At 45.5% G+C, this 23,530-nt stretch overlaps 1 protein-coding gene across 1 annotated transcript; it reads left to right on the forward strand.

The window, feature by feature from the left end:
• The first annotated feature begins 1,172 nt into the window (after nucleotides 1-1,172).
• LOC127925291 (translation initiation factor IF-2-like) lies at nucleotides 1,173-23,457 on the forward strand. Its single transcript, XM_052510155.1, has 3 exons — nucleotides 1,173-2,154; nucleotides 22,085-22,237; nucleotides 22,421-23,457. Exon 3 carries the CDS (start codon nucleotides 22,444-22,446, stop codon nucleotides 23,455-23,457), a length of 1,014 nt encoding a protein of 337 aa, XP_052366115.1. The 5' UTR covers nucleotides 1,173-2,154; nucleotides 22,085-22,237; nucleotides 22,421-22,443.
• The last annotated feature ends 73 nt before the right edge of the window (nucleotides 23,458-23,530 follow it).

Consider the following 23,530-nt stretch of genomic DNA (forward strand, 5'->3'; position numbering starts at 1 on the left):
TGTCTGTCTCACTTCCCAGCCGACATAGATAGTGACCTTGTCCTGTCTGTCTCACTACCCAGCCGACAGAGATAGTAACCTTGTCCTGTCTGTCTCACTACCCAGCCGACAGAGATAGTGACCTTGTCCTGTCTGTCTCACTTCCCAGCCGACAGAGATAGTGACCTTGTCCTGCTTCCCAGCCGACAGAGATAGTGACTGTCTGTCTCACTTCCCAGCCGACAGAGATAGTGACCATGTCCTGTCTGTCTCACTACCCAGCCGACAGAGATAGTGACCTTGTCCTGTCTGTCTCACTACCCAGCCGACAGAGATAGTGACCATGTCCTGTCTGTCTCACTACCCAGCCGACAGAGATAGTGACCATGTCCTGTCTGTCTCACTACCCAGCCGACAGAGATAGTGACCATGTCCTGTCTGTCTCACTACCCAGCCGACAGAGATAGTGACCATGTCCTGTCTGTCTCACTTCCCAGCCGACAGAGATAGTGACCTTGTCCTGTCTGTCTCACTACCCAGCCGACAGAGATAGTGACCTTGTCCTGTCTGTCTCACTACCCAGCCGACAGAGATAGTGACCTTGTCCTCGAGACGTACTCCCCGTTCTCTCCCAAATCTCTAGTCAGGTCGGCACCGAGCTCAGACAGTCTGTGTTTAAAACACCATGAAGGCATATTGTCTTTACCCTAATTCTGACGCGGACTACACAGTTATTGATTATGATTTCATACATTATAATCAATTCCATACAATTAATATTAATTAATAATCAATTAATATATTTCAGGGCGGAATAATCTAATCATTCAATTAACAGACAAGTCACCTATCACAAACGTAGTCTAGTATAGTTAAACTAGTTAAACTAAATAACACACTTAAAATTAAACGTTTTCACGTCTCTGTGTAACCACACAGCGTGTAAACATTCACAGTGCAGGGTGGGAAAAGTAATGTGACCCCCTTGGATGTAATAACTGGTTGACCCTCCCTTTTGGCAGCAACAACCTCAACCAGACGTTTCCTGTAGTTGCAGATCAGACCGGAGCAACAGGCAAGGAGGAATTTGTCCTCTTGACAAAAACTGTTTCAGTTTCAGCTCAAATTCTTAGGATGTCTGGTGCGAACGGCTCTCTGGAGGTCGTCTTGAGGTCGTCTCGAGGTCGTCTTGAGGTCGTCTCGAGGTCGTCTCGAGGTCGTCTTGAGGTCGTCTTGAGGTCGTCTTGAGGTCGTCTTGAGGTCGTCTTGAGGTCGTCTTGAGGTCGTCTCGAGGTCGTCTCGAGGTCGTCTCGAGGTCGTCTTGAGGTCGTCCCACAGCATCTCAATCGGGTCCAGGTCAGGACCGGGTCACTCCAGAAGGCAGTATTTTCCTCTGTTGAAGAGCAAATTCTGTTGTTGATTTACTACTGTGCTTCCTGTTGCATCACCCAACATCCTGTGGAGCTTCAACAGACAGACAGTCCAACATTCTCCTGCAAAATGTCTTGATAATCTTTGGGAAGAATTGGTGTGCTGTGCCTTTTTTTCCCCTCCACACATAGTGTTGTGTGTTCCATTCTTCTTTAGTGTTTTACGTATCGTAGACGCGCCAACAGAGATGTTCGCATGTTCCAGAGATTTCTGTAAGTGTTCAGCTGACACTCTAGGATTCTTCTGAACCCTCATTGAGGATTCTGCGCTGTGCTCTTGCAGTCATCTTTGCAGGACAGGCCACTCCTTTTAATGTAACCTTTATTTACAGTAACTAAGCAAGTCAGTTAAAGAACAAATTATTATTTATGAAGACAGTCTACCACCGGCCAAACCCGGACAACGCTGAGCCAATTGTGAGCCTCCCTATGGGACTCCCAATCACGGCCGGATGTGATACAGCCTGGAATAGAACCAGGGACTGTAGTGACGCCTCTTGCGCTGAGATGTAGTGCCTTAGACAGCTGCGCCACTCGGGGAGCCCCATAACAAAGATGGTAACAACACAGTAAATGTGCAAGAGGGACAACTAGTTACTAAAGCTCGCGCTGTGATTGGAGCGTTTCGCTTCCGCAGCTGCGCAGACACGGGGGACCTCGCTGGAGCTGTCATCTGGAAAGGGAGGAGAGGAACAGAGAGAATAACAAAATAAACGCAGCGAGGACGCGAACACTCAAGAAAGGGGTGAGTGATGTGGAATGTCCAGAATGCATTGCTCTTGAATAAAGGAGTTGCGTGTCACCGTTATAACGGACACACGACTAGAAACAGTTACGTGTCTCTGGCGTGAATAGGAACTTTTCCCCCTATTTCCTTTAGGCAAACGCGTCGGTGTTTGGTCGAGTTGGGGGGTTGATGTGTTGTAAAGTCTAGGGGAGGTGAGGGGAGAGAAAGAGATAAGAGACGAGGGCCTGCGACGACCAGATGAGCACGTCTCTCTCCCACCTCTGTCTCAACCATGAACAACTTTTATCTTGTTTCTCTCCAGACAACAGTTTAGCTCTACATTGAACCGTAGACTGTGTGGAATTGGCGAGCCTTTATCGAGAGCTGCGCGGTTGTAGAAATCATTCACAGGACTGTGCTTTGCAACCCGAGATAAAGACAGTTTCAGGTTGTAGTAGACTAGTATCCCACTTGAAACGGGGTTTTTACCTCGGTGCTTTGCAACAAACCGTGGAGCCAAACACTGTGCGCAGCCGGTTGTGGGTTAAACTAGTAGTAGTCAGGTTCGTTAAGAGGTAGTCTTCTCCACGGCGTCGGTAGTATATTGCGCTGTTATTACACCGTTACCCTGTCAGTGTGATGGTGGACTGTAGACTAGTTAGACCACAGGCACCATTGACTATTGCCTTGACTATTTATAGGGAGCAGCGCTACTCTGTGGATGTGAGTTGAGTCTTGGGACGTTAAGGAGACTAAGTCTACTGACTACCCTGTTACCCTGCTACTAACTAGTCTTGTTACCCCGGAATGCGTTTCATGGGATGTTAACAGTGTTGTTGGTATTCACAGCTGTGTGTTGCAGTAGGTCACGTTTTGAGGCGACCCGAATTCAACATTACCCTCCTCTTATCTATAATACTCTAGTTTTGTAGACTAGCCTACCTGCACAGTCTCCCCTCCTCTTATCTATAATAATCTAGTTTTGTAGACTAGCCTACCTGCACAGTCTACCCTCCTCTTATCTATAATAATCTAGTTTTGTAGACTAGCCTACCTACACAGTCTCCCCTCCTCTTATCTATAATAATCTAGTTTTGTAGACTAGCCTACCTACACAGTCTCCCCTCCTCTTATCTATAATAATCTAGTTTTGTAGACTAGCCCCCTCTGCACAGTCTACCCTCCTCTTATCTATAATACTCTAGTTTTGTAGACTAGCCTACCTACACAGTCTCCCCTCCTCTTATCTATAATAATCTAGTTTTGTAGACTAGCCTACCTGCCCAGTCTCCCCTCCTCTTATCTATAATACTCTAGTTTTGTAGACTAGCCTACATACACAGTCTACCCTCCTCGTATCTATAATAATCTAGTTTTGTAGACTAGCCTACATACACAGTCTCCCCTCCTCTTATCTATAATACTCTAGTTTTGTAGACTAGCCTACATACACAGTCTACCCTCCTCTTATCTATAATAATCTAGTTTTGTAGACTAGCCCCCTCTGCACAGTCTCCCCTCCTGTTATCTATAATACTCTAGTTTTGTAGACTAGCCTACCTGCACAGTCTACCCTCCTGTTATCTATAATACTCTAGTTTTGTAGACTAGCCTACCTGCACAGTCTACCTTCCTCTTATCTATAATAATCTAGTTTTGTAGACTAGCCTACCTACACAGTCTCCCCTCCTCTTATCTATAATAATCTAGTTTTGTAGACTAGCCTACCTACACCGTCTCCCCTCCTCTTATCTATAATAATCTAGTTGTGTAGACTAGCCTACCTACACAGTCTACCCTCCTCTTATCTATAATAATCTAGTTTTGTAGACTAGCCCCCTCTGCACAGTCTCCCCTCCTCTTATCTATAATAATCTAGTTTTGTAGACTAGCCTACCTACACAGTCTCCCCTCCTCTTATCTATAATACTCTAGTTTTGTAGACTAGCCTACCTACACAGTCTCCCCTCCTCTTATCTATAATAATCTAGTTTTGTAGACTAGCCTACCTGCAGAGTCTCCCCTCCTCTTATCTATAATAATCTAGTTTTGTAGACTAGCCTACCTGCAGAGTCTCCCCTCCCCTTATCTATAATAATCTAGTTTTGTAGACTAGCCTACCTGCAGAGTCTCCCCTCCTCTTATCTATAATAATCTAGTTTTGTAGACTAGCCTACCTACACAGTCTCCCCTCCTCTTATCTATAATAATCTAGTTGTGTAGACTAGCCTACCTACACAGTCTACCCTCCTGTTATCTATAATAATCTAGTTGTGTAGACTAGCCTACCTACACAGTCTACCCTCCTGTTATCTATAATAATCTAGTTTTGTAGACTAGCCTACCTACACCGTCTCCCCTCCTCTTATCTATAATAATCTAGTTGTGTAGACTAGCCTACCTACACAGTCTACCCTCCTCTTATCTATAATAATCTAGTTTTGTAGACTAGCCCCCTCTGCACAGTCTCCCCTCCTCTTATCTATAATAATCTAGTTTTGTAGACTAGCCTACCTGCAGAGTCTCCCCTCCTCTTATCTATAATAATCTAGTTTTGTAGACTAGCCTACCTGCAGAGTCTCCCCTCCTCTTATCTATAATAATCTAGTTTTGTAGACTAGCCTACCTGCAGAGTCTCCCCTCCTCTTATCTATAATAATCTAGTTTTGTAGACTAGCCTACCTGCAGAGTCTCCCCTCCTCTTATCTATAATAATCTAGTTTTGTAGACTAGCCTACCTGCAGAGTCTCCCCTCCTCTTATCTATAATAATCTAGTTTTGTAGACTAGCCTACCTACACAGGCTCCCCTCCTGTTATCTATAATACTCTAGTTTTGTAGACTAGCCTACCTGCAGAGTCTCCCCTCCTCTTATCTATAATAATCTAGTTTTGTAGACTAGCCTACCTACACAGTCTCCCCTCCTGTTATCTATAATAATCTAGTTTTGTAGACTAGCCTACCTGCAGAGTCTCCCCTCCTGTTATCTATAATAATCTAGTTTTGTAGACTAGCCTACCTACACAGTCTCCCCTCCTGTTATCTATAATAATCTAGTTTTGTAGACTAGCCTACCTACACAGTCTCCCCTCCTCTTATCTATAATAATCTAGTTTTGTAGACTAGCCTACCTACACAGTCTCCCCTCCTGTTATCTATAATAATCTAGTTTTGTAGACTAGCCTACCTACACAGTCTCCCCTCCTCTTATCTATAATAATCTAGTTTTGTAGACTAGCCTACCTACACAGTCTACCCTCCTGTTATCCATAATAATCTAGTTTTGTAGACTAGCCTACCTACACAGTCTACCCTCCTGTTATCCATAATAATCTAGTTTTGTAGACTAGCCTACCTACACAGGCTCCCCTCCTGTTATCTATAATAATCTAGTTTTGTAGACTAGCCTACCTACACAGGCTCCCCTCCTGTTATCCATAATAATCTAGTTTTGTAGACTAGCCTACCTGCACAGTCTCCCCTCCTCTTATCTATAATAATCTAGTTTTGTAGACTAGCCTACCTACACAGTCTCCCCTCCTCTTATCTATAATAATCTAGTTTTGTAGACTAGCCTACCTGCAGAGTCTCCCCTCCTCTTATCTATAATAATCTAGTTTTGTAGACTAGCCTACCTGCAGAGTCTCCCCTCCTCTTATCTATAATAATCTAGTTTTGTAGACTAGCCTACCTGCACAGTCTCCCCTCCTCTTATCTATAATAATCTAGTTTTGTAGACTAGCCTACCTACACAGTCTCCCCTCCTGTTATCCCTTGGCACATCTAAAGCCTTTTATTGTGGGGTGTTGCTGTAGGCCACCAAGTGCTAACAGTCAGTTTCTAAATAATATGTGTGAAATGTTTGATAGTGTTCCTGATGTAAACAGAGAGGTTAACAGACTTGATAGTGTTTGTGATGTAAACAGAGAGGTTAACAGACTTGATAGTGTTTGTGATGTAAACAGAGAGGTTAACAGACTTGATAGTGTTCCTGATGTAAACAGAGAGGTTAACAGACTTGATAGTGTTTGTGATGTAAACAGAGAGGTTAACAGACTTGATAGTGTTTGTGATGTAAACAGAGAGGTTAACAGACTTGATAGTGTTTGTGATGTAAACAGAGAGGTTAACAGACTTGATAGTGTTTGTGATGTAAACAGAGAGGTTAACAGACTTGATAGTGTTTGTGATGTAAACAGAGATGTTAACAGATTTGATAGTGTTTGTGATGTAAACAGAGAGGTTAACAGACTTGATAGTGTTCCTGATGTAAACAGAGAGGTTAACAGACTTGATAGTGTTTGTGATGTAAACAGAGAGGTTAACAGACTTGATAGTGTTCCTGATGTAAACAGAGAGGTTAACAGACTTGATAGTGTTTGTGATGTAAACAGAGAGGTTAAAAGACTTGATAGTGTTCCTGATGTAAACAGAGAGGTTAACAGACTTGATAGTGTTTCCTGATGTAAACAGAGAGGTTAACAGACTTGATAGTGTTTGTGATGTAAACAGAGAGGTTAACAGACTTGATAGTGTTCCTGATGTAAACAGAGAGGTTAACAGACTTGATAGTGTTTGTGATGTAAACAGAGAGGTTAAAAGACTTGATAGTGTTCCTGATGTAAACAGAGAGGTTAACAGACTTGATAGTGTTTGTGATGTAAACAGAGAGGTTAACAGACTTGATAGTGTTCCTGATGTAAACAGAGAGGTTAACAGACTTGATAGTGTTTGTGATGTAAACAGAGAGGTTAACAGACTTGATAGTGTTTGTGATGTAAACAGAGAGGTTAACAGACTTGATAGTGTTCCTGATGTAAACAGAGAGGTTAACAGACTTGATAGTGTTCCTGATGTAAACAGAGAGGTTAACAGACTTGATAGTGTTTGTGATGTAAACAGAGAGGTTAACAGACTTGATAGTGTTTGTGATGTAAACAGAGAGGTTAACAGACTTGATAGTGTTCCTGATGTAAACAGAGACGTTAACAGACTTGATAGTGTTCCTGATGTAAACAGAGAGGTTAACAGACTTGATAGTGTTCCTGATGTAAACAGAGAGGTTAACAGACTTGATAGTGTTTGTGATGTAAACAGAGAGGTTAACAGACTTGATAGTGTTTGTGATGTAAACAGAGAGGTTAACAGACTTGATAGTGTTTGTGATGTAAACAGAGAGGTTAACAGACTTGATAGTGTTTGTGATGTAAACAGAGAGGTTAACAGACTTGATAGTGTTTGTGATGTAAACAGAGATGTTAACAGACTTGATAGTGTTTGTGATGTAAACAGAGATGTTAAAAGACTTGATAGTGTTTGTGATGTAAACAGAGATGTTAAAAGACTTGATAGTGTTCCTGATGTAAACAGAGATGTTAACAGACTTGATAGTGTTTGTGATGTAAACAGAGATGTTAACAGACTTGATAGTGTTTGTGATGTAAACAGAGAGGTTAACAGACTTGATAGTGTTTGTGATGTAAACAGAGAGGTTAACAGACTTGATAGTGTTTGTGATGTAAACAGAGAGGTTAACAGACTTGATAGTGTTTGTGATGTAAACAGAGAGGTTAACAGACTTGATAGTGTTTGTGATGTAAACAGAGAGGTTAACAGACTTGATAGTGTTCCTGATGTAAACAGAGAGGTTAACAGACTTGATAGTGTTTGTGATGTAAACAGAGAGGTTAACAGACTTGATAGTGTTCCTGATGTAAACAGAGAGGTTAACAGACTTGATAGTGTTTGTGATGTAAACAGAGATGTTAACAGACTTGATAGTGTTCCTGATGTAAACAGAGAGGTTAACAGACTTGATAGTGTTTGTGATGTAAACAGAGAGGTTAACAGACTTGATAGTGTTTGTGATGTAAACAGAGAGGTTAACAGACTTGATAGTGTTTGTGATGTAAACAGAGAGGTTAACAGACTTGATAGTGTTTGTGATGTAAACAGAGAGGTTAACAGACTTGATAGTGTTTGTGATGTAAACAGAGATGTTAACAGACTTGATAGTGTTCCTGATGTAAACAGAGAGGTTAACAGACTTGATAGTGTTTGTGATGTAAACAGAGAGGTTAACAGACTTGATAGTGTTTGTGATGTAAACAGAGAGGTTAACAGACTTGATAGTGTTTGTGATGTAAACAGAGAGGTTAACAGACTTGATAGTGTTTCTGATGTAAACAGAGAGGTTAACAGACTTGATAGTGTTCCTGATGTAAACAGAGAGGTTAACAGACTTGATAGTGTTTGTGATGTAAACAGAGAGGTTAAAAGACTTGATAGTGTTTGTGATGTAAACAGAGAGGTTACTTTCTCAGGGACTTGAATATGGACTGGTTTTCACTGCTGTCCATTCAAGAGGAAGCTTCTCACGTGCCTGTAATCTGGTTCAGGTTATTAATCAACCCACTCAACAGGAAGCTTCTCACTGTAACCAGTGCCTGTAATCTGGTTCAGGTTAATAATCAACCCACTCAACAGGAAGCTTCTCACTGTAACCAGTGCCTGTAATCTGGTTCAGGTTATTAATCAACCCACTCAACAGGAAGCTTCTCACTGTAACCAGTGCCTGTAATCTGGTTCAGGTTAATAATCAACCCACTCAACAGGAAGCTTCTCACTGTAACCAGTGCCTGTAATCTGGTTCAGGTTATTAATCAACCCACTCAACAGGAAGCTTCTCACTGTAACCAGTGTCTGTAATCTGGTTCAGGTTATTAATCAACCCACTCAACAGGAAGCTTCTCACTGTAACCAGTGTCTGTAATCTGGTTCAGGTTATTAATCAACCCACTCAACAGGAAGCTTCTCACTGTAACCAGTGCCTGTAATCTGGTTCAGGTTGTTAATCAACCCACTCAACAGGAAGCTTCTCACTGTAACCAGTGTCTGTAATCTGGATCAGGTTATTAATCAACCCACTCAACAGGAAGCTTCTCACTGTAACCAGTGCCTGTAATCTGGTTCAGGTTATTAATCAACCCACTCAACAGGAAGCTTCTCACTGTAACCAGTGTCTGTAATCTGGATCAGGTTATTAATCAACCCACTCAACAGGAAGCTTCTCACTGTAACCAGTGTCTGTAATCTGGTTCAGGTTATTAATCAACCCACTCAACAGGAAGCTTCTCACTGTAACCAGTGTCTGTAATCTGGTTCAGGTTATTAATCAACCCACTCAACAGGAAGCTTCTCACTGTAACCAGTGTCTGTAATCTGGTTCAGGTTATTAATCAACCCACTCAACAGGAAGCTTCTCACTGTAACCAGTGTCTGTAATCTGGTTCAGGTTATTAATCAACCCACTCAACAGGAAGCTTCTCACTGTAACCAGTGTAATCTGTAATCTGGTTCAGGTTATTAATCAACCCACTCAACAGACAGGAAGCTTCTCACTGTAAACCAGTGTCTGTAATCTGGTTCAGGTTATTAATCAACCCACTCAACAGGAACTGTAACCAGTGTCTGTAATCTGGTTCAGGTTATTAATCAACCCACTCAACAGGAAGCTTCTCACTGTAACCAGTGTCTGTAATCTGGTTCAGGTTATTAATCAACCCACTCAACAGGAAGCTTCTCACTGTAACCAGTGTCTGTAATCTGGTTCAGGTTATTAATCAACCCACTCAACAGGAAGCTTCTCACTGTAACCAGTGTCTGTAATCTGGTTCAGGTTATTAATCAACCCACTCAACAGGAAGCTTCTCACTGTAACCAGTGTCTGTAATCTGGTTCAGGTTATTAATCAACCCACTCAACAGGAAGCTTCTCACTGTAACCAGTGTCTGTAATCTGGTTCAGGTTATTAATCAACCCACTCAGGAACAGTAACCAGTGAAGCTTCTCACTGTAACCAGTGTCTGTAATCTGGTTCAGGTTATTAATCAACCCACTCAACAGGAAGCTTCTCACTGTAACCAGTGTCTGTAATCTGAAGTTCAGGTTATTAATCAACCCACTCAACAGGAAGCTTCTCACTGTAACCAGTGTCTGTAATCTGGTTCAGGTTATTAATCAACCCACTCAACAGGAAGCTTCTCACTGTAACCAGTGTCTGTAATCTGGTTCAGGTTATTAATCAACCCACTCAACAGGAAGCTTCTCACTGTAACCAGTGTCTGTAATCTGGTTCAGGTTATTAATCAACCCACTCAACAGGAAGCTTCTCACTGTAACCAGTGTCTGTAATCTGGTTCAGGTTATTAATCAACCCACTCAACAGGAAGCTTCTCACTGTAACCAGTGTCTGTAATCTGGTTCAGGTTATTAATCAACCCACTCAACAGGAAGCTTCTCACTGTAACCAGTGTCTGTAATCTGGTTCAGGTTATTAATCAACCCACTCAACAGGAAGCTTCTCACTGTAACCAGTGTCTGTAATCTGGTTCAGGTTATTAATCAACCCACTCAACAGGAAGCTTCTCACTTAACCAGTGTCTGTAATCTGGTTCAGGTTATTAATCAACCCACTCAACAGGAAGCTTCTCACTGTAACCAGTGTCTGTAATCTGGTTCAGGTTATTAATCAACCCACTCAACAGGAAGCTTCTCACTGTAACCAGTGTCTGTAATCTGGTTCAGGTTATTAATCAACCCACTCAACAGGAAGCTTCTCACTGTAACCAGTGTCTGTAATCTGGTTCAGGTTATTAATCAACCCACTCAACAGGAAGCTTCTCACTGTAACCAGTGTCTGTAATCTGGTTCAGGTTATTAATCAACCCACTCAACAGGAAGCTTCTCACTGTAACCAGTGTCTGTAATCTGGTTCAGGTTATTAATCAACCCACTCAACAGGAAGCTTCTCACTGTAACCAGTGTCTGTAATCTGGTTCAGGTTATTAATCAACCCACTCAACAGGAAGCTTCTCACTGTAACCAGTGTCTGTAATCTGGTTCAGGTTATTAATCAACCCACTCAACAGGAAGCTTCTCACTGTAACCAGTGTCTGTAATCTGGTTCAGGTTATTAATCAACCCACTCAACAGGAAGCTTCTCACTGTAACCAGTGTCTGTAATCTGGTTCAGGTTATTAATCAACCCACTCAACAGGAAGCTTCTCACTGTAACCAGTGTCTGTAATCTGGTTCAGGTTATTAATCAACCCACTCAACAGGAAGCTTCTCACTGTAACCAGTGTCTGTAATCTGGTTCAGGTTATTAATCAACCCACTCAACAGGAAGCTTCTCACTGTAACCAGTGTCTGTAATCTGGTTCAGGTTATTAATCAACCCACTCAACAGGAAGCTTCTCACTGTAACCAGTGTCTGTAATCTGGTTCAGGTTATTAATCAACCCACTCAACAGGAAGCTTCTCACTGTAACCAGTGTCTGTAATCTGGTTCAGGTTATTAATCAACCCACTCAACAGGAAGCTTCTCACTGTAACCAGTGTCTGTAATCTGGTTCAGGTTATTAATCTGGTTCAGGTTATTAATCAACCCACTCAACAGGAAGCTTCTCACTGTAACCAGTGTCTGTAATCTGGTTCAGGTTATTAATCAACCCACTCAACAGGAAGCTTCTCACTGTAACCAGTGTCTGTAATCTGGTTCAGGTTATTAATCAACCCACTCAACAGGAAGCTTCTCACTGTAACCAGTGTCTGTAATCTGGTTCAGGTTATTAATCAACCCACTCAACAGGAAGCTTCTCACTGTAACCAGTGTCTGTAATCTGGTTCAGGTTATTAATCAACCCACTCAACAGGAAGCTTCTCACTGTAACCAGTGTCTGTAATCTGGTTCAGGTTATTAATCAACCCACTCAACAGGAAGCTTCTCACTGTAACCAGTGTCTGTAATCTGGTTCAGGTTATTAATCAACCCACTCAACAGGAAGCTTCTCACTGTAACCAGTGTCTGTAATCTGGTTCAGGTTATTAATCAACCCACTCAACAGGAAGCTTCTCACTGTAACCAGTGCCTGTAATCTGGTTCAGGTTATTAATCAACCCACTCAACAGGAAGCTTCTCACTGTAACCAGTGTCTGTAATCTGGTTCAGGTTATTAATCAACCCACTCAACAGGAAGCTTCTCACTGTAACCAGTGTCTGTAATCTGGTTCAGGTTATTAATCAACCCACTCAACAGGAAGCTTCTCACTGTAACCAGTGTCTGTAATCTGGTTCAGGTTATTAATCAACCCACTCAACAGGAAGCTTCTCACTGTAACCCACTCAACAGGAAGCTTCTCACTGTAACCAGTGTCTGTAATCTGGTTCAGGTTATTAATCAACCCACTCAACAGGAAGCTTCTCATTGTAACCAGTGTCTGTAATCTGGTTCAGGTTATTAATCAACCTACCAGGGTGATCACAAACAACCACAGGGACATGTTTACTACATGTCCATGTCAAACCTGCTAGTCTACCTGCTAGTCTACCTGCTAGTCTACCTGCTAGTCTACCTGCTCAACAGTCTACCTAGTCTACCTGCTAGTCTACCTGCTAGTCTACCTGCTAGTCTACCTGCTAGTCTACCTGCTAGTCTACCTGCTAGTCTACCTGCTAGTCTACCTATTCAACCAGCACAGCCTATCCAGCACAGCCTATCCTGCACAGCCTATCCAGCACAGCCTATCCTGCACAGCCTATCCTGCACAGCCTATCCTGCACAGCCTATCCGCACTCATGTCCATGTCAAACCTGCTCAGTCTATCTGCTAGTCTACCTGCTAGTCTACCTGCTAGTCTACCTGCACTCATGTCCATGTCAAATGACTAATGACCACCAACATGTGAACTTCATAGAATCATGTTAAATGTGTCTAATGACTAATGACCACCAACATGTGAACTTCATAGAATCATGTTAAATGTGTCTAATGAAAGGCTAATAGTCTATTTTTTTGTTGTTGTTGTACATTATGACATATATATATATATAAATCCACTTTTCAATCATCCCCAAAATGAGGAATAAGTAAAAGGCTTTGATTCCTGTTCAAACTGATGGAAACGGGTCGTAGAAAACATCTCTTAAAAAGGAGACTTTTCCTGGTTCAATCAGAGGGCCAAGAGTCACGAGCCAATCAGAGGGCCAAGAGTCACGAGCCAATCAGAGGGCCAGAGTCACGAGCCAATCAGAGGGCCAAGAGTCACGAGCCAATCAGAGGGCCAAGAGTCACGAGCCAATCAGAGGACCAAGAGTCACGAGCCACTCAGAGGGCCAAGAGTCACGAGCCAATCAGAGGGCCAAGAGTCACGAGCCAATCAGAGGGCCAAGAGTCACGAGCCAATCAGTTGGCCAAGAGTCACGAGCCAATCATTGCTTTGGTAGACACTTTCCTGGTCCAATCAGAGGGCCAAGAGTCACAAGCCAATCGTTGCTTTGGTACACTTTCCTGGTTCAATCAGAGGGCCGAGAGTCACTAGCCAATCAGAGGGCCAAGAGTCACGAGCCAATCGTTGCTGTGACTACTGTCTCTGACTGTGTGGAGAGGAGTCACTAGCCAGTCAATGCTGTGACTACTGTCTCTGACTGTGTGGAGAGGAGTCACTAGCCAGTCAATGCTGTAACTACTGTCTCTGACTGTGAGGAGAGGAGTCACTAGCCAGTCAATGCTGTGACTACTGTCTCTGACTGTGTGGAGAGGAGTCACTAGCCAGTCAATGCTGTGACTACTGTCTCTGACTGTGAGGAGAGGAGTCACTAGCCAGTCAATGCTTTCTGACTGTGTGGAGAGGAGTCATAGCCAGTCAATGCTGTAACTACTGTCTCTGACTGTGTGGAGAGGAGTCACTAGCCAGTCAATGCTGTGACTACTGTCTCTGACTGTGAGAGAAGTCACTAGCCAGTCAATGCTGTAACTACTGTCTCTGACTGTGTGGAGAGGAGTCACTAGCCAGTCAATGCTGTAACTACTGTCTCTGACTGTGTGGAGAGGAGTCACTAGCCAGTCAATGCTGTGACTACTGTCTCTGACTGTGTGGAGAGGAGTCACTAGCCAGTCAATGCTGTGACTACTGTCTCTGACTGTGTGGAGAGGAGTCACTAGCCAGTCAATGCTGTAACTACTGTCTCTGACTGTGTGGAGAGGAGTCACTAGCCAGTCGATGCTGTGACTACTGTCTCTGACTGTGTGGAGAGGAGTCACTAGCCAGTCGATGCTGTGACTACTGTCTCTGATCTGTGAGGAGAGGAGTCACTAGCCAGTCGTTGCTGTGACTACTGTCTCTGACTGTGAGGAGAGGAGTCACTAGCCAGTCGTTGCTGTGACTACTGTCTCTGACTGTGTGGAGAGGAGTCACTAGCCAGTCGATGCTGTGACTACTGTCTCTGACTGTGTGGAGAGGAGTCACTAGCCAGTCAATGCTGTGACTACTGTCTCTGACTGTGAGGAGAGGAGTCACTAGCCAGTCAATGCTGTGACTACTGTCTCTGACTGTGTGGAGAGGAGTCACTAGCCAGTCAATGCTGTAACTACTGTCTCTGACTGTGTGGAGAGGAGTCACTAGCCAGTCAATGCTGTGACTACTGTCTCTGACTGTGTGGAGAGGAGTCACTAGCCAGTCAATGCTGTGACTACTGTCTCTGACTGTGTGGAGAGGAGTCACTAGCCAGTCAATGCTGTGACTACTGTCTCTGACTGTGTGGAGAGGAGTCACTAGCCAGTCAATGCTGTGACTACTGTCTCTGACTGTGTGGAGAGGAGTCACTAGCCAGTCGATGCTGTGACTACTGTCTCTGACTGTCTGAGAGGAGTCTACGGAGACTCTGTGCCACTAAATGAGTAACAAAAGGCCAGATCATTTCAAGTCATCAGTCTCTAATCAAAGTCCAGTCCAAGTCAAGTCTCAAGTTATTAAATTTGTGACTCAAGTCAGACTCGAGTCCACGTCCTCCTATAATGATGCATTTCTGTAGAACAGATCATGTCATCGCCGACACTCCATTCTATCTGAGTCCGTGTGTCATGTCATCGCTGAGACTCCATTCTATCTGAGTCAGTGTGTCATGTCATCGCTGAGACTCCATTCTATCTGAGTCCGTGTGTCATGTCATCGCCGACACTCCATTCTATCTGAGTCAGTGTGTCATGTCATCGCCGACACTCCATTCTATCTGAGTCAGTGTGTCATGTCATCGCTGAGACTCCATTCTATCTGAGTCAGCGTGTCAATGTCATCGCTGAGACTCCATTCTATCTGAGTCAGCGTGTCAATGTCATCGCCGACACTCCATTCTATCAGAGTCCGTGTGTCATGTCATCGCTGAGACTCCATTCTTTCTGAGTCAGCGTGTCATGTCATCGCTGAGACTCCATTCTATCTGAGTCAGTGTGTCATGTCATCGCTGAGACTCCATTCTATCTGAGTCAGCGTGTCATTGTCATCGCTGAGACTCCATTCTATCTGAGTCAGCGTGTCATTGTCATCGCTGAGACTCCATTCTATCTGAGTCAGCGTGTCAGTGTCATCGCTGAGAGTCCATTCTATCAGAGTCCGTGTGTCATGTCATAGCCGACACTCCATTCTATCAGAGTCAGCGTGTCATGTCATAGCTGAGACTCCATTCTATCTGAGTCAGTGTGTCATTGTCATCGCTGAGACTCCATTCTATCTGAGTCCGTGTGTCATGTCATCGCTGAGACTCCATTCTATCTGAGTCAGTGTGTCATGTCATCGCTGAGACTCCATTCTATCTGAGTCAGTGTGTCATGTCATCGCTGAGACTCCATTCTATCTGAGTCCGTGTGTCCTGTCATCGCTGAGACTCCATTCTATCTGAGTCCGTGTGTCATGTCATCGCTGAGACTCCATTCTATCAGAGTCAGTGTGTCATGTCATCGCTGAGACTCCATTCTATCTGAGTCAGTGTGTCATGTCATCGCTGAGACTCCATTCTATCAGAGTCCGTGTGTCATGTCATCGCTGAGACTCCATTCTATCTGAGTCAGCGTGTCATTGTCATCGCTGAGACTCCATTCTATCTGAGTCAGTGTGTCATGTCATCGCTGAGACTCCATTCTTTCTGAGTCAGTGTGTCATGTCATAGCTGAGACTCCATTCTATCTGAGTCAGCGTGTCATTGTCATCGCTGAGACTCCATTCTATCTGAGTCAGTGTGTCATGTCATAGCTGAGACTCCATTCTATCTGAGTCCGTGTGTCATGTCATAGCCGACACTCCATTCTATCTGAGTCAGTGTGTCAGTGTCATCGCTGAGACTCCATTCTTTCTGAGTCAGTGTGTCATGTCATCGCTCAGACTCCATTCTATCTGAGTCAGCGTGTCATTGTCATCGCTGAGACTCCATTCTATCAGAGTCCGTGTGTCATGTCATCACTGAGACTCCATTCTTTCTGAGTCAGTGTGTCAGTGTCATCGCTGAGACTCCATTCTATCTGAGTCAGTGTGTCAGTGTCATCGCTCAGACTCCATTCTTTCTGAGTCAGCGTGTCAGTGTCATCGCTGAGAGTCCATTCTATCAGAGTCCGTGTGTCATGTCATAGCCGACACTCCATTCTATCAGAGTCCGTATGTCATGTCATCGCTGAGACTCCATTCTATCTGAGTCAGTGTGTCAATGTCATCGCTGAGAGTCCATTCTATCTGAGTCAGCGTGTCATTGTCATCGCTGAGACTCCATTCTATCTGAGTCAGCGTGTCATTGTCATCGCTGAGAGTCCATTCTATCAGAGTCCGTGTGTCATTGTCATCGCTGAGAGTCCATTCTATCAGAGTCAGCGTGTCAGTGTCATCGCTGAGACTCCATTCTATCTGAGTCAGTGTGTCAGTGTCATCGCTGAGACTCCATTCTATCTGAGTCAGCGTGTCAGTGTCATCGCTGAGAGTCCATTCTATCAGAGTCAGCGTGTCAGTGTCATCGCTGAGACTCCATTCTTTCTGAGTCAGTGTGTCATGTCATCGCTGAGACGCCATTCTATCTGAGTCAGCGTGTCAATGTCATCGCCGACACTCCATTCTATCTGAGTCAGCGTGTCAATGTCATCGCCGACACTCCATTCTATCAGAGTCCGTGTGTCATGTCATCGCCGACACTCCATTCTATCTGGGTCAGTGTGTCATGTCATCGCTGAGACTCCATTCTATCTGAGTCAGTGTGTCATGTCATCGCTGAGACTCCATTCTTTCTGAGTCAGTGTGTCATGTCATAGCTGAGACTCCATTCTATCTGAGTCAGCGTGTCATTGTCATCGCTGAGACTCCATTCTATCTGGGTCAGTGTGTCAGTGTCATGCTGAGACTCCATTCTATCAGAGTCCGTGTGTCATGTCATAGCCGACACTCCATTCTATCTGAGTCAGTGTGTCAGTGTCATCGCTCAGACTCCATTCTTTCTGAGTCAGTGTGTCAGTGTCATCGCTCAGACTCCATTCTATCTGAGTCAGCGTGTCATTGTCATCGCTGAGAGTCCATTCTTTCTGAGTCAATGTGTCAGTGTCATCGCTCAGACTCCATTCTTTCTGAGTCAGTGTGTCAGTGTCATCGCTCAGACTCCATTCTTTCTGAGTCAGTGTGTCAGTGTCATCGCTCAGACTCCATTCTTTCTGAGTCAGCGTGTCAGTGTCATCGCTGAGAGTCCATTCTATCAGAGTCAGTGTGTCAGTGTCATCGCTCAGACTCCATTCTATCTGAGTCAGTGTGTCAGTGTCATCGCTGAGAGTCCATTCTATCAGAGTCCGTGTGTCAGTGTCATCTGCTCAGACTCCATTCTATCAGAGTCCGTGTGTCATGTCATAGCCGACACTCCATTCTATCAGAGTCCGTATGTCATGTCATCGCTGAGACTCCATTCTATCTGAGTCCGTGTGTCATGTCATCGCTGAGACTCCATTCTATCTGAGTCAGTGTGTCATGTCATCGCTGAGACTCCATTCTATCAGAGTCCGTGTGTCATGTCATCGCTGAGACTCCATTCTATCTGAGTCAGTGTGTCATGTCATCGCTGATACTCCATTCTATCAGAGTCCGTGTGTCATGTCATCGCTGAGACTCCATTCTATCAGAGTCCGTGTGTCATGTCATCGCTGAGACTTCTTTCTGCAGTGTTAACTCAGAGCAGATATTTAGCAGAGTTCTAGGAAAACGTGGACACACTAAAAAAACTGCGGGAGATTTTTCTTCCATCTGCACAGTTCTTACAGTAAATGTTTTAGTAACATTTTCAGTTTACATTTTTAAAAGTCGTCCTTCTTTACAGAGTTGTATATGGTTTTTTAAAAACTTTGAAATCAATGTTTTTTTGGTAGTGAAAAATGTTAGTCTCAGCTGATCCGTTACAGTGGAACTGTGCTGTTTGTCTTTCTGTTAATGGCCTGTTTATGTTGCAAGGGCTTCTGGGAAATGAATATAAATAACATTCCTGTGAACAACTTTCCTGTGTTCTGAAGATTATAAATGTTTTGTCCTGCGAACTTGGACACTGAACCTCAGAGTTTTCTAAATGATGACTCCTTGTTGGATAAAAGGAGAGGTAGAGTGTGTTTCTGTGTCTCTCTCTGGACAGACCCTGGTCTACAGTGTGTCTCTGTGTCTCTCTGGACAGACCCTGGTCTACAGTGTGTTTCTGTGTCTCTCTGGACAGACCCTGGTCTGCAGTGTGTCTCTCTGGACAGACCCTGGTCTGCAGTGTGTCTCTCTGGACAGACCCTGGTCTGCAGTGTGTCTCTGTGTCTCTCTCTGGACAGACCCTGGTCTACAGTGTGTTTCTGTGTCTCTCTGGACAGACCCTGGTCTACAGTGTGTTTCTGTGTCTCTCTGGACAGACCCTGGTCTGCAGTGTGTCTCTGTGTCTCTCTGGACAGACCCTGGTCTGCAGTGTGTTTCTGTGTCTCTCTGGACAGACCCTGGTCTACAGTGTGTCTCTGTGTCTCTCTGGACAGACCCTGGTCTGCAGTGTGTTTCTGTGTCTCTCTGGACAGACCCTGGTCTACAGTGTGTTTCTGTGTCTCTCTGGACAGACCCTGGTCTGCAGTGTGTTTCTGTGTCTCTCTGGACAGACCCTGGTCTGCAGTGTGTCTCTGTGTCTCTCTGGACAGACCCTGGTCTGCAGTGTGTTTCTGTGTCTCTCTGGACAGACCCTGGTCTGCAGTGTGTCTCTGTGTCTCTCTGGACAGACCCTGGTCTGCAGTGTGTTTCTGTGTCTCTCTGGACAGACCCTGGTCTGCAGTGTGTCTCTGTGTCTCTCTGGACAGACCCTGGTCTACAGTGTGTTTCTGTGTCTCTCTGGACAGACCCTGGTCTACAGTGTGTCTCTGTGTCTCTCTGGACAGACCCTGGTCTGCAGTGTGTTTCTGTGTCTCTCTGGACAGACCCTGGTCTGCAGTGTGTCTCTCTCTGGACAGACCCTGGTCTTCAGTGTGTCTCTGTGTCTCTCTGGACAGACCCTGGTCTGCAGTGTGTCTCTCTGGACAGACCCTGGTCTGCAGTGTGTCTCTGTGTCTCTCTGGACAGACCCTGGTCTGCAGTGTGTCTCTGTGTCTCTCTGGACAGACCCTGGTCTACAGTGTGTTTCTGTGTCTCTCTGGACAGACCCTGGTCTACAGTGTGTTTCTGTGTCTCTCTCTGGACAGACCCTGGTCTACAGTGTGTTTCTGTGTCTCTCTGGACAGACCCTGGTCTACAGTGTGTTTCTGTGTCTCTCTGGACAGACCCTGGTCTGCAGTGTGTCTCTCTGGACAGACCCTGGTCTGCAGTGTGTCTCTGTGTCTCTCTGGACAGACCCTGGTCTACAGTGTGTCTCTGTGTCTCTCTGGACAGACCCTGGTCTACAGTGTGTTTCTGTGTCTCTCTGGACAGACCCTGGTCTACAGTGTGTTCTGTGTCTCTCTCTGGACAGACCCTGGTCTACAGTGTGTTTCTGTGTCTCTCTGGACAGACCCTGGTCTACAGTGTGTTTCTGTGTCTCTCTGGACAGACCCTGGTCTGCAGTGTGTCTCTGTGTCTCTCTGGACAGACCCTGGTCTACAGTGTGTTTCTGTGTCTCTCTGGACAGACCCTGGTCTACAGTGTGTCTCTGTGTCTCTCTGGACAGACCCTGGTCTGCAGTGTGTCTCTCTGGACAGACCCTGGTCTACAGTGTGTGTGTGTGTTTGTGTCTCTCTCTGGCCAGACCCTGGTCTGCAGTGTGTGTGTGTGTTTGTGTCTCTCTCTGGCCAGACCCTGGTCTACAGTGTGTGTCTCTCTCTGGCCAGACCCTGGTCTGCAGTGTGTGTGTCTAGGGGATATGATGTCATTGCTCTCTGGACAGAGAGCTCTCTGGTGTACAGTTATTTTATATTCTGGACAGACCCTGGTCTCACAGTGTCTCTCTGTCTCTCTCTGGACAGACCCTGGTCTCAGTGTGTCTCTCTCTCTCTCAGACCCTGGTCTCTCTCTCTCTGGACAGACCCTGGTCTCAGTGTGTCTCTCTCTCTCTCTCGTGTCTGCAGTGTGTTTCTGTGTCTCTCTGGACAGACCCTGGTCTACAGTGTGTTTCTGTGTCTCTGGACAGACCCTGGTCTGTCAGTGTGTGTTCTGTGTCTCTCTCTGGACAGACCCTGGTCTGCAGTGTGTGTCTCTGTGTCTCTGACTCTCTCTCTCTCTCAGTCCTCTGGTCAGACCCTGTCTCAGTGTGTTTGTGTCTCTCTCTGGCCAGACCCTGGTCTGCAGTCTCTCTCTCTGTCTCTCTCTCTCTCTCTCTCTCTCTCTGTCTCTCTCTCTGGACAGACCTCTGGTCTACAGTCTGTCTCTCTTTCTGTCTCTCTCTCAGACCCTGGTCTCAGTCTCTGTCTCTCTCTGTGTCTCTCTCTCTGGCCAGACCCTCTCTCCCTCTCTCTCTCTCTCTCTGTCTCTCTCTGGCCAGACCCTGGTCTACAGTGTCTGTCTGTCTCTGTGTCTCTCTCTTCTCTTCTGGTCTCAGTGTGTCTCTCTCTCTCTGTCTCTCTCTCTCCAGACCCTGGTCTGCTCTCTCTCTCTGTCTCTCATTCTAATCTCTCTCTCTCTCTCTCTTTCTCTCTCTCTCCCCCTTTCTCTCTCTCTCTCTCTCAGTGGCTTTCTCTCTCATATGTTAACTCTGTAGATAATATATAAAGTGAAACATTAACAGTAAACATTACACATACAGAAGTTTTCTCTCTCTAAAGACATTACAAATGTCATATTATCTATATACAGTGTTTTAACAATGTACAAATCTCTAAAGGACACAAGATATTTTCTCTCTCTCTCTTCTCTCTCTCTCTCTCTCTCTCTCTCTCTCTCTCTCTCTCTCTCTCTCTCTCTCTCTCTCTCTCTCTCTCTCTCTCTGTCTCTGTCTCTGTCTCTGTCTCTCTCTCTCTGTCTCTCTCTCTCTGTCTCTGTCTCTGTCTCTCTCTCTCTCTCTCTCTCTCTCTCTCTGTCTCTCTCTCTCTCTCTCTCTCTCTCTCTCTCTCTCTCTCTCTCTCTCTCTCTCTCTCTCTCTCTCTCTCTCTCTCTCTCTCTCTCTCTCTCTCTCTCTCTCTCTCTCTCTCTCTCTCTCTCTCTCTCTCTCTCTCTCTCTCTGTCTCTCTCTCTCTCTCTCTCTCTCTCTCTCTCTCTGTCTCTCTCTCTCTCTCTCTCTCTCTCTCTCTCTCTCTCTCTCTCTCTCTCTCTCTTTTTGGTGTATGCAGCTGTTATTTTTTATTCTCGAGACAATTACACACACACACACACACACACACACACACACACACACACACACACACACACACACACACACACACACACACACACACACACACACACACACACACACACACACACACACACACACACACACACACACACACACACAGTCCTTACCGACAGTGAGCTGTTAGACACACAGAACTGAAACAGGCCAACAGGGCAGAGGTGTGAGGTTACTGTCACATCCAGGCTCTTGTTACCTTCCCACCTTCCTCTGGGGGCTGTGTGTGTGTGTGTGTGTGTGTGTGCGAGTTCTTCATTCATTAAAGGATTGTGTTTGTTTCTTGCAGTCAGAAGCTGTCTTCCTGGTGAAGCCATATGATTGGCTGAAGCAGAACTCCTCTGTCTGTGATTGGTCATCGAGTGTAGACGCTGTGATTGGCTGAGAAGTCCAAACATGGACCCACACCATCCTGGGGTGACCAACAATCCTTAGCTCTACGGTAGGACCCTCAGTGTTCCGTATGGTGTTGTCTAGCTACTGTCTCCGGGGGCAACCCTGACAGTTACAATCCTCAACATACTTTTTCTCTTTACTGACCTGACCTCTAACCCCTGGTCCAGGACTGACCTCCTATCAGGTAACACACACACACATGCTCCCTCACTGTTCTCTCTCTCTCCAGGAGGCCCCGCTTCTTCGGTGAGGATGTCAATAGACGTGGCCAATAGGAACGGCCCTGCCCTGACTCCTCCCGCCTCACTCAGCCTTCGCTCCTCCCACAATCGTGATGTCAGTGGCGGTGATGTCACCAGGCTAGGTTGGGCCACGTTTCCTAAGTGTCGTAAGAAGTATTGTCTGACCAGCATCCAGAATGCAATGGGGCTGAGTGATGTAACTCTTCCTCTGTCGTCGTCGACTCCCAACAATCCCGAACTGGCCCAGAACGGGCTGAACACGACCCCTGACCCCAACTCAACCACAGCCGAACCACATGGACAACATGACCACAACAAGAACACAACCCCTGACCCCGACTCAACCACAGCCGAACCACATGGACAACATGACCACAACAAGAACACGACCCCTGACCCCGACTCAACCACAGCCGAACCACATGGACAACATGACCACAACAAGAACACGACCCCTGACCCCGACTCAACCACAGCCGAACCACATGGACAACATGACCACAACAAGAAAACGACCCCTGACCCCGACTCAACCACAGCTGAACGACATGGACAACATGACCACAACAAGAACACAACCCCTGACCCCGACTCAACCACAGCCGAACGACATGGACAACATGACCACAACAAGAACACGACCCCTGACCCCGACTCAACCACAGCCGAACCACATGGACAACATGACCACAACAAGAACACGACCCCTGACCCCGACTCAACCACAGCCGAACGACATGGACAACATGACCACAACAAGAACACAACCCCTGACCCCGACTCAACCACAGCCGAACCACATGGACAACATGACCACAACAAGAACACGACCCCTGACCCCGACTCAACCACAGCCGAACCACATGGACAACATGACCACAACAAGAACACAACCCCTGACCCCGACTCAACCACAGCCGAACCACATGGACAACATGACCACAACAAGAACACGACCCTGACCCCGACTCAACCACAGCCGAACCACATGGACAACATGACCACAACAAGAACACGACCCTGACCCCGACTCAACCACAGCCGAACCACATGGACAACATGACCACAACAAGAACACGACCCCTGACCCCGACTCA

This window comes from Oncorhynchus keta, unplaced genomic scaffold (genome assembly GCF_023373465.1).
Source record: "Oncorhynchus keta strain PuntledgeMale-10-30-2019 unplaced genomic scaffold, Oket_V2 Un_contig_5411_pilon_pilon, whole genome shotgun sequence".
Classification (NCBI taxonomy): domain Eukaryota; kingdom Metazoa; phylum Chordata; class Actinopteri; order Salmoniformes; family Salmonidae; genus Oncorhynchus; species Oncorhynchus keta.